The sequence below is a fragment of the Salminus brasiliensis genome, chromosome 13 (genome assembly GCF_030463535.1).
Source record: "Salminus brasiliensis chromosome 13, fSalBra1.hap2, whole genome shotgun sequence".
In the NCBI taxonomy this organism is placed as follows: domain Eukaryota; kingdom Metazoa; phylum Chordata; class Actinopteri; order Characiformes; family Bryconidae; genus Salminus; species Salminus brasiliensis.
Genome location: NC_132890.1, coordinates 5,362,648 through 5,379,217, shown reverse-complemented (window position 1 = coordinate 5,379,217; position 16,570 = coordinate 5,362,648). Strand labels below are relative to the sequence as shown.

The window sequence follows — 16,570 nt, the reverse complement described above, 5'->3', positions numbered from 1 at the left end:
TCATTCATCGAATGATGTGGGTTCGGGTCCGGATCAGCGTGATTAGCTGGAGATGTGCCTTTAACAGCGCGTGCTGGTCCCCGTGCTGACGTCACTGCGATGCCTGAGAGGAGGTGAGAGAGAGCGAGCGAGCGCGAGCGAGCTGATGAAGGCGGGGGGGAGCAGCTGCACGTCGGTCACACAGCCGCTCTCTCTCTCTGGAGCCGGAGCTGGTGGTCGGATGGTGGGCTGAGGTCGTGTGTTCGCCGGACGATGGAGCATCTGAAGAGACGGCCGTGTGTTCTGCAGTGTTTCGCCTGGATGTTCAGCAGCCTGTGTGTGATGGCCGGGGCTGATAGCCTACCTCAGTGCAACGAGGTGAGACACGAGCACTTCCAGCACCTGCAGCAGTAGTGCGCCCTCAGTCACGTTGTTTTCTGCCCTGGTAGTATTTCATAGGCTGATGATGCTCTTATGGGCTGGAAGCTTAGGCTGCTCTGTGTTTCTGCAAGCCCACAAAGCAGAATATCAGACTCCTCAGATCATGAGACTGTTCTGCACTGTTATTGAGGGCCTGTGGGACATACGAGGCATTGCTTTCCACATGGTGCACCTTCTTTTAATGATTGAATGATGACCTCAGAACATTACTATACATTATTTACTCTCAGCATTCACTCAGACTGACCGGTGCAGTTCTTACAGTAGTGCGGCTCCCTCCCACTGCTGCTGGATCTGGACCTGGATCCCCCGAAGAAGGAAGAAAGTTTGTAGACATGGAAAACAAGGCAGCGTGGTGGAGGTTCGGGGTTTGCGTTAGTAAGGTTCACCTGCTCTTGCAAAGCATACTCTTTGTCGGTGGACAGGGACCATATTTAGGACCAAGGGCCCCTACAAAACGCACAACTCTGTATTTGGACTACGGCCTTAGTTCTTAGCCTGGCTGGCCAGCTGCAGCTGGTTGAGCTGGCTGACCGTCTTGGCTTTTGACCAGCGGTATGGGTATAGGGTTTTAGTTTGATGGTTTAGCTGCTCTACAGGCTTGACCGACCTGACCAAGCTGACTGTGCTGAGTTGACCAGCATGACCAGCATCGCCAAGCTGGACAACCAGCGTAAGCATGATCGAAATGCAAAAAATGCAACATGCACCATGGTGGTCAACCAGCTAGCTCAGCAGCATAGGGTATGGTTTTGTCTGGATGACCAGCTTTTCAATCACCTTGACCATCTAAGATCAGCTTCGACCATCTGCCAGCAAGTTTAGTATATATATACTGTGTGTGTGTGTATATATAGATATATATATATATATATATATATATATATATATATATATATATATATGTATATGTATATATGTATATGTATATGTATATGTATGTGTATATATGTATATGTAGGGGAAAGCTATAAAAAAGATGGCCAAGCATTTTCAGTGTGCAGTTTGTACAGTATGGACTCCTGTTAGGAAGTTGCAGTTCAGGGGAAGTGTGGAGGTCAAGATGAGAGCTGGAAGACCAAGACAATTCTTGGAGAACTGCTTGTCTGTTGGTAAGACTGTAAAACCTCCTAAATAACTGCCAAGAATCTGTAAGCTTAGCTGAGTCATGATGGTGGTGCACTGTTCCACTGTGCAGCGTTGCTTGCACTACCATAATCTTCATGAAAAAAATCATAGAAAGGAAATCTTGCCGAGTGATCCGAGAAAATCTCAAAGTGGTGGTTGGTGTGGCGCAACAGATAACACCACTGCCTGCCAGTGAGCTACCACACCATGTGGAATACTGGGGTTTAATTCCCGGTCTGGGTCACTATGCCGAGCTACACCAATAAATGTCCTTGGGCAAGACTCCTAACACTACACTGACCCACCTCTGTAGTACAAGTAACCTCGTAAGTTGCTCTGGATAAGAGCGTCGGCTAAATGCCGTAAATGTAAATGCAAATCTAGAGGCCTTCTGCAAAGAATAATTGAATTGAATTGAATCCATTGAACTAGGCCATGGTTTTCCCAGTCCTGCCCGATGCTGCTGCGCTTCTGTGGTAAACATAGTGAAATGGCTTCTCAGTCTGTTCACATGGCCGTGCTCTGAAAGTGCATAGAGCAGAGGGAGTAAATTGATTAGTAATTTTGCACCATGATTGGGTCGATTTCACCAGTGTCAAATTACTTCAGAGAGGTTTAACCGTATCCCATATATGTCCTCTATTTTTTTTTTCTGGCAAAGTGGCTCTATCTCTAATGTTATGCTAATGGGTGAGACCGTTTCCATTGGAGAGTTAAGTGGTGCTTTTCACCACATTGGTCACGGCTGTGTTCCAATCTGAAGTGCTCTGTGATAAGGAGCCTAAAAATATCCCCTTTGAAAAAGCTCCCATTTGAAACTGAGCCCGTCCTCGGGTGACTGTGCGTGTGTGTGTCTTAGGAGGGGAAAACGAAAAGCCGTCGTTAGTGAATACATACAATTAGTGAAGATAAAGAGCTCCATAACAATTGAAACTAGGACAGCGGGCGTTCACATGCTCCAAGGAGTGGCTGCTTGCATAGACTTAGACACTGAGTAGTGAAAGCACAGACTCTTAGCTACTTGAGAGCACTGGTCAAGTCTACTACAGTGAATTCTCTACATCAGTGGTTCTCAATCCTTAAGAGATTGTAAGCACTAAATCAAGCAGCTAAGTAACGCTCTTGTCATGGAATGCAATCAAATCCTCACAGCAATGTTCACAGCAAAATCTAGTAGAAAGCTTTCTTCCCCAGACAGCAGAGACAGTTACTCCAACAAAAGCTGGAGAACCTCTTTTTATTACCCTTGATTTCAGAAGAAACAACGAATGAGCCGGTGTCCCAATACTTTTGACCATAGGCACCATATTTCCATGGATCCATTCTTGAGAACCCTTAGAGCCCCCTGGCTCTCATTTGTAGACTCTTCATCTGCTCACTACAGGGTCTCTGAGCGTCCTAGAGAAATGGAGAAATGACCTTGGATGTTGGATGATCACCACCTTCCTCAACCATCATCATCCTTAACTCCCCAACTCATCCCAAAGGTATTGGATGGAGCACCAACCATCATTCCAGAGAACATACATACAGAGTTCCACTGCTCTACAGCTCAATGCTAGGGGGCTTTATACCCCTCCCGCAATGTTGGATGATCACCACCCCACCTCATCTGGGGCTTTAAACCCCTCTAGCCCACGCCTGGCGTTAGCCATGGTGCCAATAGGTTCATTTTTATCTGCTCCAGAGAGTCCTATTGTATTGGCAGTACTTCTCTATAGGATCTAGACAGGCTGTGTGTGTGTGTGTGTGTGTGTGTGTGTGTGCACTTGCACATCTTTGTCAGCAATGGGTGCAGCTTAAAGTAGCTGAATTGGTTCATTAGAAACGGCGTCCACAAACTTTATTTGGCATGTTTAAGTCATTTTATTGAATAATATGCTTGGTTTACCATGGCACGGTTCCCAAATATAATAACTCATTATTACTAATAACTCATAAAAAGCACTGTCTAACAGAAATCTGCATCTAGCATTCTTTTCTTATGCCAGTTGAGGGTGCCTGTGAAGCTGACGGGAGCTAAGTTTAGATCTGCTCAGAAGCACATGTCACACACTGATGTTTAGCAGCTATTTTGGGTGTGTTTGAAGGCACCTGCCTCTTCTATTTTGGTGGACAACCACAAAAATGACGCGATATGCTACCAAGACATTGCCTGACGCCATATCGCTCATCAGGTGATGTATTGGGCTGAAGAGAGAGGACGTTCAGACCGGTATTTATCCCCATTGAGAACTGTGTTGTGAAATGTGTGGAGAGGGACCACGGAACCACTGTAGGAGGTCTGTGGACAGTGATGAAGAACCTACGGGTAGCGGGGTAAGTTCATTCACATCATTTTAAGGGAGAAACCATTGAAAGCAAGACATAGTGGCGTGAGGCAGTCAAGTCAGCAAGGCCAGAGGAGGACCTACGGAACACTGATAGACCCTTATTTAGTCTTCTAGTCATCTGGAGCTCACAGAGGTCTGGGTTAGTGGTCTGCCAAGTCACTGGTGTTTTGTTAGTGTCTGTTAATCTGGCCCAAATTATTTGGACAAAAATGAGTTTATCCTGCTTTTGTTGGAGTAGCTGTCTGTACTGTCTACTGCATTTTGGAGCAGCATTGCTGTGAGGATATGATTGATTGCATTCAACGACAAGAGTGTTATTAAGGTCAGGGTGTTTGATGATCAGCACCCCACTTCTTCCCAGACTCCCCAACTCATCCCAAGAGTAATGGGTGGAGCGCCATCCATCATTCCAGAGAACATGGTTCCACTGCTCCACAGCTTAATGCTGGGGGGGCTTTATACCCCTCTCTAGCCCACGCCTGGCATTAGGCAGCATGGTGCCAATGGGTTCTTGTTTTTCTGCTCCAGAGAGTCCTATTCTATTGGCTCTAAATAAGAAAACAGCGACTAGACAAGCTGTGTGTGTGCATTTGCACACATGTGTTATCAATGAGTGCAACTTAAAGTAGCGAAATGCATTCATTAGAAGTGGTGTCCACAAACATTTGGACATGTAGTGTATGTTTGCTTTGTGCCTCTCTTAAGTATTTCTGTGGCATGACTGACGGGTTCTGGTTGTGCATGAGGAAGTTTAATCAGCGTCACTGTGGCTGAAGCCTAATGTCTCACTTCCGGCGTGGAGAGGACATCCACACACCTCAAGAGTTCAAATGTGTTCTCTCTTGGTCCTGGAAGAGGGTGATATTAGGTTTGGGGTTGATTGGTTCATGGAAGGGGCTCTGTAGTATTTATCCACTGTTATATTTGTGTGGCTTTCCAGTCCTGCTGGCACTCCTCTGTTGAACGTCCACTCTGAGCTTAAGGTTGGCACCCTTGTGGGCCATTGTGGCATAGTATTATCGGAGTGTAGCTGGCTGTTTAGTGCAGTGTGTGGGTAGGTAGAGCTTTACTTTAGTGCTCTGGTATGTGTGTGTGTATTGACCTGCAGGGCTTTTTGGAGGTTTATCAGTTTCCTCCTGATGGCAGCCTTTCCTTCCCTCTGTCTCAATCAACACCGGAGGAGAACGGCAGAGTTGAGCACGATTAAACAAATGAGTCAGGCGTTTTTGCGTGTGTGTGTGTGTGTGTGTGTGTGTGTGTGTGTGTGTGTGTGTGCTTCATGGACTAATGATCAGTAGTTCACTCTTTAGTGATCGTTTTGCTTGGGTGGGAGGTGTAATTAAATAATTCCCTTCATTTTCTGGTCCAGCTCTGAGGTCTCTGTGGTCTCTGAGGTCCAGCTGTATTTCTGAGGGGTCCTGTTTACTGTTTCTCACTGGAAGAACAGGTGATAGGTTGAGTTATAAGTCACATCTCTTGGCCTTTAGATCATCCACAGTCCCCACTTGCTCTTATTTACAAGTTGGTAAACAGCATAATATCTATGGAAGCTGAAGTGTACTGAGGGGGTACTGAAAGCAGCATTATGCAGGAATTGGTATGTTTTGCTCCTGGGCTCCCCCTACAGTCAGGAAGTGTAATTCGCACTTTGAGCAACTTCTAAAGGACATGCTTTACACATGCATTTCTGGACAAGCTGAGAGATACAGAATCGTCAGGCATGTGCTCTGAGAGTAAAGTGATGTTACCGGATTTTACAGAAATATGACTCAATATGTAACATTACGGAGTTCTTGCAGTGGATGTCCTGCCCGCTTCACTAAAGCTACACAGTGCCGCGCCCCAAGTAGCAACGATAGAGAAGCTGTTCACCCTGTTACACTCTTAGACTGTTCTTCTGTCCAAATATTTGTGGACACCCCTTCTAATGAATGCATTCAGCTACTTTAAGTTGCACCCATTGCTGACATAGATGTGCAAATGCGCGCACACACACACACACACACACACACACACACAGCTTGTCTAGTCCCTGTCGATAAGAACCGCCAATCGGACACTCTGGAGCAGATGGACATATGACCACATGTGACATCCTATTGGCACCATGCCTAATGCAAAGTGTGGGCTAGAGGTGTATAAAGCCCCAGGTGAGGTGGGGTGGCGGTCACCCAAAATCTTAAGACTGGACAAGCTGTGTGTGTGCATCTCTTGCTCTGTGTCAGCAACGGGTGCAACTTAAAGTAGCTGAATGCATTTGTTAGAGGGGCGTCCACAAACATTTGGACATATAGTGTACTAGAGACGGAAGGTGTGTTAATTCTTATCGTGGTGTTTGGTTCGAAGGTGTCTGTGGAGGAAAGGGTGGAGTGACCCTTTGGGCTCCCTCTCAGTGCATTCTTCTATTCTTGCAGCTTTGTTTACATTCTCTGCGGCCTTTATCAGCCCTCGCTTACTGTCCGCCAGAGCCCAGAATCCAGATCTCCTGGTCGGCTTCCGGGAAAACGGCGTAACCGCATTAGACAAGAGCGAGAGAGAGAGAGAAAAAAAACTGCTTGTGTGTTTGTGTTTGCAGGGGGATTACTACTTCGAATACACAGAGTGTGACAGCACTGGGTCCAGATGGAGGGTGGCCATTCCTCAGAGGCCAGGGGAGTGCACTGGACTGCCGGACCCTGTACAGGGCACCGACTGCGGTAGGTTCATATTGTGGGCGCACATACGACTGTGAGTGTGTGAAGAAGTGAAACTGAACAATGTTAGATGGGCTTGGGGTAGAAAGCAAGAGCGAGAGTGAGAGAGAGAGAGAGCGAGAGTGAGAGAGAGACCTTTCATTTATTATTAATGTGTAGAATTGGAATTAGTGTAGTTTTGCTGGTCAATAATGAGGGAGGCCCTTCTTAAATGTCAGTCAGTGATCAATGTATGAGGGTGGTGAAAACATGGCCAGAGCAATGCCTTGATCATGTCATTCTTCTGGCATGTGAGCTTGACCAATATTTCTGTCACCCCCTTACTTACCTTATCTACATAGAGGAATTTCCTCTTGGACCCCATCACAGCTTCACAGCCCACCAGTAACTGTTCTGTGACCATTGGCTTCTCACCCCCTCTCTGCAGGGACCTCTTGCAGCACAAAGTTCTCATCTGACCGCGAGGGGAGCAGAGAGCAGTGTTTTCTTATTTTGTTAAATACACGATATGGACAAAAGTATGTGTGACAAGCAGCAGCTGACCAGCCCTGCCTGGCAGCTGGTTTCAGATGGTCAAGGTGGTTAAAAAAAAGCTGGTCATCCAGACGAAAGCATACCCTATGCTAGTAAGCTAACTGGGTAACCAGCTCCTGACCAGCTTAGTGCATGTTGCATTTGATTTTGGTGATGCTGGTCATGCTGGTCGTCCAGCTTGATGATGCTGGTCATGCTGGTTGTTCAGCTTGCTCTTCCTGCTCAACCAGCATGGTCAAGCTTGTTCAAGCTTGGTCAAGCTTGCTTAAACAAAAACATACCCTATCCTCGTCAAGAGCGAAGCTTGACCTGGCCAGGATGGTTTTCCAGGCAGACTCGGCCTAATTAACTAATTAAAAGTGATTAAAAGTCCTAATTGTATGCTAATATGCAAATTTTATGGAGTGTAATTCCTTGGGGTTTGTTGGAATTTTAAATACGACACAGTTCTGAACACGAGGCAAGTGAGATGATCACAGTATTTAAAAATAACGATGGAGAAGTTTCCTGATAGATGACCTTTCTCTGACCTTCTCTGAAATTCAGTCTGGCAATCAAACCTTATCATGGTCATCACTGTCTGAGAAGCGCACACTTCATAGATCTACACAGTGGACCATCTGTCTCTCCAGCAGAAGCTCTCTCTCTCTCTCTCTCTCTCTCTCTCTCTCTCACACTCACACACACACACACACACACACACACACACACACACACACACACACACACACACACAAACCTCACATAGTTGGCCAGGATGTTTGCACAGTATAGTGAGAGAAGATGGAAGGCAGACGCAGGAGCACAGATAAGAGCACACGCAGCTACTGTACAGGCCTGGGGGTGGTCTGTTTAAACACTGGTCTTTAATATCCGGCCCCTCGGTTTGACCTGGAAAGCGCTGTGTGTTTGAGTGCAGTCAGCTTTCTCCATACGTACAGTTACACTACACTCTCACCCATACACGTGCTTCCAAAGGTTCCTTGAGCGGTGCCATAGAAGACCACTTTTGGTTCCATGAAGAACCATGTTGTAATACAGATGTATGAGTGAGAAGTATCAAGAACCCTTTAATGGTCTATAGAACCTTTGCAATTTAGATATGTCAGTGCGAAGAACCCTTAAAATGGCCTTGCTATCATTTGAAGGTTATTTTGATCTGTAAAGGGTTCCTCATACTCATCTTATTCTGTATTAATAAAGAACCGTTATGCCATGTGAGGGTTCTTTAGACCTTTAAATGGTTCTTCATACTTGCATAGCTAAATTGATAAAGAACCTTTATGCCATGTGAGGGTTCTATACACCATTTAAGGGTTCTTCATACTCACACATTTGAATTGGTAAAGAACCTTTATACCTAGTGAAAGTTCTTTAGACCTTTATGGGTTCTTCACATTCTTCTAAATTGGTAAAGAACCTTTCGTGAGGATTCTATACACCATTAAAATGGTTCTTTATTAATCTGTATTAATAAAGAACCGTTATGCCATGTGAGGGTTCTTTAGACCTTTAAATGGTTCTTCATACTCACACTTCTTAATTGGTAAAGAACCTTTATGCATAGTGAGGGTTCTATACACCATTAAAGGGTTCGTCATGCTCGCACATTTGAGTTGGTAAAGGACTTTTATGCCAACTGAGGGTCCTCTACACCATTAAAAGGTTCTCACTTGTGGTGATTTTGTGGTCTCCCTCTGACACTTCACCGCCTCGTGAGTAATTAAACCCGTCTTCGGCAGCTTTCTCGTGTGCGGCGGGCGAGTTTCTGGAGATGTCTGCTCAGGAGTGCACTCAGTGTGCGGCCGGATCCTACTCTCTGGGCAGCGGCATCCGCTTTGACGAGTGGGATGATATCCCCCCGGGTTTCAGCAGTGTGGCAACCTACCTCGACAACGCTCCACACGGGCAGGAGGGGCCTTCCTGTAATGGGTGAGTGATGGAAGAGAGGGTGGGATTAAAGGAGTACTGCAGTGTTTTCAGCTGGATCTCAGCATGCTTATGATTGTTAACTACGGACAACAGAAATGTCCCATAAATGAACAGTAAGTAGCACTGTTTCTCTGAGCTTAGCAAACGCACCTGCCCCCTAGCTTCTATTATAAGTGGGTCCCTGTTCTGTCTTAGTTACGGGTAAATGTGTTAAAATTATTATGCGTTCACAAAAATGTCAGATTTATGTATTGGTAGATAAAAGCTTTGATGATGTATTTGGGAGACTGTGCTAATTGCATTTAATTCAGAAATATTATATTGTAGTCTATAGGGCCAGATTAAATGTAGGTCCAGGTAAATGTAGTTTCAACTTTAGAGGTGTAAGAAAATATTGATTTAGTATTGAGATATTATGTTTTGCAATCCTGTGTCGATTCTCAAAAACGCAGTATTGATTTTTAATGAATAGTTTAAATGTAAAAATTGGTGGTAGGCAGTGGTTCATTTAGTGCAGTGTTCAAACCCCAACCACTAGATGGCAGTGTACTCAGTCCTCAGATCTCACTGTTCTGATTACTCAAATTTTATGCCTATGATGATGTGTTTTTATACTGTAACAATCTTCCTAAAATTTGATGACAAAATCATAATATATCATAATATATTGTTTAAAGTATCATAATAAATCACAATATATTGAAGGTTCTTGCTAATACACAGCCCTGCTCAACTTCTGCATGTTATAAATGTTATTTGTTTTTTCTGTACATGAAGAATATAAATTGATATTTGAGTATTTTTTTCTTGATAATTACAGTTGTATAATATGATTTGGAGGCGAGCTATAAATATAACTTATTATTATTCCTGGATTCCTGTGTGTGTGTGTGTGTGTGTGTGTGTGTGTGTGTGTTTACCTCATAGCTCCTCTTGGGTTGCTCAGGGAAGTTATGTGGAGTCGAACAGAGATGAATGCAGCGTATCTCTGGTTTACGCTGTACACTTGAAGAAACAGGGCTCCGTCTCCTTTGAGTACCAGTACGTGGACAACAACATCTTCTTCGAATTCTTTGTAAGTCTTTTAATATAAGAATAATAAGAACTGCTAATAAACTGCTAATATGTGTGGTTTGTATATATGTCAGCTAAAAAACTTGTATCTCCATTGTATCCATGTTCTAATGAACGGACCAATGGAAATGCTCCAATATTACTAAGAATAAAATCTTTTTACATTGACTTTTTGGAGATACCAGATTTGTGTATGACAACGACGACATGCATATATTTGTCATATACAGAACTAGGAAATTGTCCAGATATTTTGAGAGCAATAATAAGAGAGGCACCCTAATCTACACACAACTGAAGCAGAGTACCGTTGACCTTATCAAAAAATCTTCCAACATTAACCAAAGCTAAAAAAAGTGTATTATTTATGAGATTACAAAACTAACTAAACTTTATTTATAAAAATAAACATTATAATTAGGAATGTAATTATATATCTTTTTGTTGATGCTGAACTTGTTGTTTTTTATTTGTTATATTTATTATTGTAAAAGATTCAGAACGACCAGTGCCAGGAAATGGAGAAGACGTCTGATCAGAAGTGGATGAAGCTGACAAATAATGGACAGTGGGGCAAACACACGGTACAGGAGTGTTTATGCACCCAAACACACACTCTGACAATCTGCATTAGTAGTTTTAAGAAGCATTTAATCACTGTCGTCCAAAAAGTTCTTATATATCTCCATATTGGACGTTTTTATTTTCTTTACATAATCTTAATCTGTCTGTCGTGCTTTCTTTATAATTTCATGATTAATAGACCAATAGAAATGCTTCAGAATCACTTGAAATAAAAAAAAATTATTTTGACTTACATTAAAAGCAAAAAGTTTTTTTCCTTCTCCTATAAAGTTGTCATTTTGAGAGCAGGTTTTTGCATGACCGTGACAATACACACCTGAGTGTGGTGGCTCATGGTGTGTGTGGATTCAGTGTTTTCTGTATCTTGCTCGTGCAGGTCAGTCTGAAGTCTGGCACTAACGTCCTGTACTGGAGAACCACTGGTGTTACAGTGGGGGCTAAAAAAGTCAAACCTGTTCTTCTGAAGAACGTCCAGATAGAAGGTGCAGTGGTCATCCTTGTTTTTATTATTGCTTATATTTACTCTACTACTTCACATGAATACACCTGTGTGTCTCTATCTCTCTATCTCAGGTGTGGCGTACATGTCAGAGTGTTTGCCCTGTAAACCAGGAACGTTCAGTAAATCTCCCGGCTCCTCCTCCTGTGAACCCTGTCCCAGAAACACTTACTCAGGCAGAGGAGCCAGCTCCTGCACTCCCTGCAACACAAGCACACACTATGCATGTAAGCACAGCACAATAATCACTGAAACTCCACAGGACTCACACTGGACGTATATACACAGTCATATCCAAACATTATGACCACCCCTGGTTTGGATTAAAGTCTACCCATTATATCAGCTCCACTCACCACACAGGAGGACTGTGTAGTTCCATAATTCCTGACTGTATCCATCTGTTTCTCTGCTTACTTGTCACCAATGTTAGTTAGCCTCCTTTCATCCAGTTTGTTCTTCAATAGTCAGGACCCCACAGGTCTGACCACCACAGAGCAAGTGGTATTTGGGTCAGTGACATGGTTGTGGTGAATGTGTTAGTAGTGTGTGTTGTGCTGGTGGTATGAGTGGATCAGGTACAGCAGTGCTGCTGGAGTGCTTAAACACCTCAGCATCACTGCTGGACTGAGAACCGTCCTCCAACCAGAAATATCCAGCCAACAGCAGCGTCCTGTGGGCAGCAGCGTCCAGTGAGCACTGATGAAGGACTAGAGGATGACCAACACCAACAAGCTGTGCAGCAACAGATCAGCAACCTTCTGTCTCTGACTTTACCTTCATCTACAAGGTGGACCAGCTAGGTAGGAGTGTCTAATAATAGAGTGGACAGTGAGTGGACAGACAGACACAGTGTTTAAACACTCCAGCAGCACTGCTGTGTCTGATCCACTCGTACCACCAGCGTACCAACACACACTACTAACACACATCTGAAGCCTCCACCATGTCAGTCAGTGTCACTGCAGTGCTGAGAATGACCCACCACCCAAATACTACAGTCTGCTCTGTGGTGGTCAGTCCTGTGGGGTCCTGACCACTGAAGAACAAACATGGGTGAAAGGAGGCAACTAACAAAGTATGCAGAGAAACAGATGAATACAGTCTGGATTTATAGAACTACGCAGTGCTCCTGTATGTGAGTCTCTAATAACTGTTATTACACAGTCTCTAATAACTGTTATTACACAATAATAATCAGTCCACAACAATGTAACTACCAGTGATTTATTCAAGATTTATTAAATGTATTAAATACACAAGTGTATCGACATCAGTCCTGTTATTACACAAGTGTATCTCAATAGCTGTAATAGCATAAGCTCTTGTGGTTATATACACATGTAATAAGACATGTATAACCACATGTTTGTATGGATTGCTGATAGTTATTAAGTAACTTGTGTAATTACATGAATTATTTCTAAATATAAATAATTATATATAGAAAAATAAAGGTACTGAATCACATGGATGAGGAAAACCTAAAAATCCTGCCTGTTGGTATTCAACACTTCAATGGCCTCGTGGGATTTGTGCTTAGCTAAGTGTCTTCTTGAATGAGAGGGTGTCTGCCTATGCTCTGCTCTGCAGTGCAGTCTAAAAACCGTCCCACGCAGCACTCTGACCTACTTCAGCTAGAACTCAACCTTCCTGCTGGCTGCAGCCTCTTACTGCTGGTCATTCCCTGCAGGATGAGGTTGTTGTGGATCTGGAGGTGGGTTTAGGATGATTATCCTGCTGCAGAAGCCATCCTCTTTTCATCCACAGACGTTTTACAGATGCTGTGAAGTTTGCTTCCAGAATTTGCTGGTGTTTGACTGAATCTTTCATCGACTAGTAAAATTCTCTCTGTACCTCAAACCACTGGCTGCTACACAAGCTTCTTAACAGTTGGAGAGGTGTTCTTTTCAGGACCTTCTGCACCCTTTTTTCCTGCAAACATACCTTTGCACATTGCACAAGACTGCTTTCCCAAAGTGCGCCAGGCTTCTGTAAAAAACATCTGGCACTGAATGTTGTTGTGAGGATGCGATGCAGGGAGGATTTTCTTCTGATAACTCTTTCAGTGGAGGTCATAACACTGTTTAAGTGCCGCTGCACAGTAGAACAGTGCACCGCCTCTCCGGAGTCTACCTTAAGTTGCACCCATTGCTGACCCAAATGTGCAAATGCACACACACATACAGCTTGTCTAGTCCCTGTAGAGACGTACTGCCAATAGAATAGGACTCTGGGCTGGATAAACATTGACTGATTGGCACCATGCTGCCTAATGCCAGGTGTGGGCTATAGAGGGGTATAAAGCCCCCCAGCATTGAGCTGTGGAGCAGCGGAAGAACTGTGTTCTCTGCAATGATGGATGGTGCTCCTTCCAATACTTTTGAGGTGAGGTGGGGTGGTGATTATTGACCCTTCCTGACCTCACTTGCGCTATTTGATCACAGCTCCAAAAAGAAAAAAAAGCCTTTCCTGGACAGTAGAGACAGTTACTCCCACTAAAGCAGAATAAGCTTTGATACCCTTGATTTCAGAAGAAACAATGAATGAGCAGGTGTCCCAATACTTTTGTCCAAATAGTGCTTATGGTATACAAGAAGTTTGATGAAGTAGATGTAGATGACCGGTATCTTTTCTGTGTGTTGGCCAGTGGAAGGCTCTTCGGTCTGTAAGGCCAGACCTGCATGCTCAAAGAAGGACTACTTCCAGATCCACAGTGTCTGTGATGAGGACGGCAAGGTAAACAGAGCCCTTCTGACATTACACACATTTTATTAATTATTATAATTAATCCGTGATTGGAGATGATGCCTTTTCTTTGTGTTTATCTCTCTTAGACACAGATCATTTATAAGTGGATAGAGCCTAAGATCTGTCTGGAGGATGCTCCTGATGCAGTAACACTGCCCCCTTCTGGTAAACGTGAGCCATGTCCACCCTGCAACCCTGGATTTTATAACAACAACACAGCGACCTGCCTGCCCTGCCCTCAAGGAACCTACTCTGATGGCCTCAAAGGTGCTAGTTTCCTAGAATTCTGTTCTCAGTGTCAGACTGTAATAAAACACACTCATGAGCCATAACATTAAAACCACTCTGCCGCAATAGCACCACTCTGATTACAATGGCACCTCTCAAGGGAGGAAGTGAACAGTCAGCTGAAATGAAGTTGTTGTTTTGGAAGAAGGAAAAATGGATAATGGGCAAGCATATGGATCTCGGCCACTTTGGCAAGAGCCAGATAGTGAGGGCTAGACGACTGCGTCAGAACATCCCCCAAACATCAGGCAGGTCTTGTGGGGTGTTCCCAGTATAAGATAATCCTTTATTAGTCCCACAGTGGGGAAATTCACAGTGTCCCAGCAGCAAAGGGATAGCAAGACATTCAGATGCAAAACGTAGATAAATAACCAAGGAGCTGCTGCAACAGACTGCCACCTCCACAGTGCCACCTTTATGTAGTATGCAGTGGTCAGTACCTACCAAAAGTGCTCCAAGGAAGGACAACCGGTGGACTAGCGACAGGGTCATGGGCTGATAGATGCAGTCCATGGAGGAACTTGCAGGACTTGAAGGCTCTTCTGCTAATGATGTGTGATGTGCAGATACCAGAAGACACCTGAAGACCCCTTCAGAGGTCTTGTGGAGTCCATGAGTTGATGGTTTAGAGCTTTTTGGTGACACACACACACACACACACACACACATATACATATATATATATAATCTAAATAATATTAAATAAATAGATAGTATTTATTATTTGTGTGCATTTCTTTTTCAGGCCCCAGCCCGATTAAAAAAAATTGTGTAGCAGACCCCTAATTCATAAATACCTGATTGAGTTTTAAGAGCATATTTCCCTATTGTTTGTTTGTTTTCCAAATTCATAAGGGTTTTAGGAAAATTATAAACATGCATTTAAAGAAATGTCTTGAGAGCTTGTGGTGATGTGCCATTTATTTGAAGTGTGTGTGTGTGTGTGTTTGTTTCCGCCTAGAGTGCCAGCCGTGCCCAGCAGGCACGGAGCCTGCTCTGGGCTATGAATACAAGTGGTGGAACATTCTGCCTGCCAACATGAAGTCGTCCTGCTTCAACGTGGCCAACACCAAGTGTGACGGCATGAATGGTGAGCGAGAGGGAGATCCCTGCAGAGAGGGCCATTTTTTTTTACAGCTGCAGTGCTCATATCAGAGGGATAGATGGCACTGTTGTGCCATGAGTGGCTGCTGAAGACTGCGTGAGAAGGATGGGTTGCACCCTTTTTTCCCCTGTAGTTCTGTTTATGAGCTTTTTGACTATATTGTCACTGTCAGGCAAATCCCTTGTATCTCCATTTATCACTTTTTGACATAATATGGATCAGGCAGTTGTTTTATTTTTACATTGTATTAGAATTTCTTGATGAACGGACCAATAAAAATGCTCCAGATTGACCTGGAATAGAATTGACTTCCATCGAAAGTTAAGAGGTTTTTTTTTTTGCCATTTTAGAGACGCAAGGTTTTTGTGTGGCCGTGACTATCTTCAGTTTGTCCATGTCCATGCACTGCTTTGATTGGTGTGTCTATGTGTGTGTGTGTGTGTGTGTGTGTGTACACATGTTTTAGGTTGGGAGGTGGCAGGAGATCATATCCGCTCGGGAGCAGGTGGTTCGGATAATGATTACCTCATCCTAAACCTTAAAGTGCCTGGATTCAGGTGAGGAAAAGTATCTGTAAATATGTGGTGAAATCTTTAGTGTGCAATCACAAAGAAGTAGCTTGTACGTTCGCACGTCAGTGGATGTATTTATGAATAATAAATGGAAAAATACAGAGATTTTAAATAAAAGGACCCTTTTATTAACTGAAACAATGCCGCCGAATCCTCCTTCTGCTGAGAGCTGATTACTGCTGTAATAGGATGTTCAACTTTTTTAACTCCAGTAGCGCTGCAGTACCCGGACCGTAAGCTTTAATGTTTTAATGCTTGTTTCTCGGCTCAGAGTTGCAGTAAAGTTGCCCTAGAACTGTATTTTTCTTGGCATAGTTAAATAATGAGACTTGGTATATGGTAGAAGTGACAAACCGGGAACCTAGAACGCTTCTGTCCCTCCTCCAAAGGAAAATCCAGTAGAACCAGAACCGAGCTGTAAAACTGTGGGAAGTGAATGTGGTCTAGGATAAAGCTAACCAAATGCAATCCCTCAGCTTGCCTCCAGCACATTGCGCTGAGAGGACACAATGACAGGACAGCAGCACTATCCGGAATACCTCAGAAAGAAGTACAGTGTTTTTGACACAGTGTTAAAACTATGATATAATATGTGGGTTCTATGAGCCGCCGCCGGTGCCATGAAAGAGCCAATGAAGCCTAACCATTCACCCTAT

At 43.8% G+C, this 16,570-nt stretch overlaps 1 protein-coding gene across 1 annotated transcript in view; it reads left to right on the top strand.

Annotated features, from left to right (window-relative positions):
• The first annotated feature begins 117 nt into the window (after positions 1-117).
• elapor2a (endosome-lysosome associated apoptosis and autophagy regulator family member 2a) overlaps positions 118-16,570 on the top strand; it is a 30,677-nt gene continuing 14,224 nt past the window's right edge. Inside the window, exons 1-11 of the mRNA XM_072694885.1 lie at positions 118-357; positions 6,457-6,577; positions 8,851-9,040; positions 9,968-10,115; positions 10,609-10,698; positions 11,076-11,181; positions 11,273-11,425; positions 13,849-13,937; positions 14,036-14,216; positions 15,199-15,327; positions 15,809-15,899. Of these exons, the coding sequence (XP_072550986.1) occupies positions 253-357; positions 6,457-6,577; positions 8,851-9,040; positions 9,968-10,115; positions 10,609-10,698; positions 11,076-11,181; positions 11,273-11,425; positions 13,849-13,937; positions 14,036-14,216; positions 15,199-15,327; positions 15,809-15,899 (1,403 nt within the window). The 5' untranslated portion in view covers positions 118-252. The remainder of the gene's footprint in view (positions 358-6,456; positions 6,578-8,850; positions 9,041-9,967; positions 10,116-10,608; positions 10,699-11,075; positions 11,182-11,272; positions 11,426-13,848; positions 13,938-14,035; positions 14,217-15,198; positions 15,328-15,808; positions 15,900-16,570) is intronic.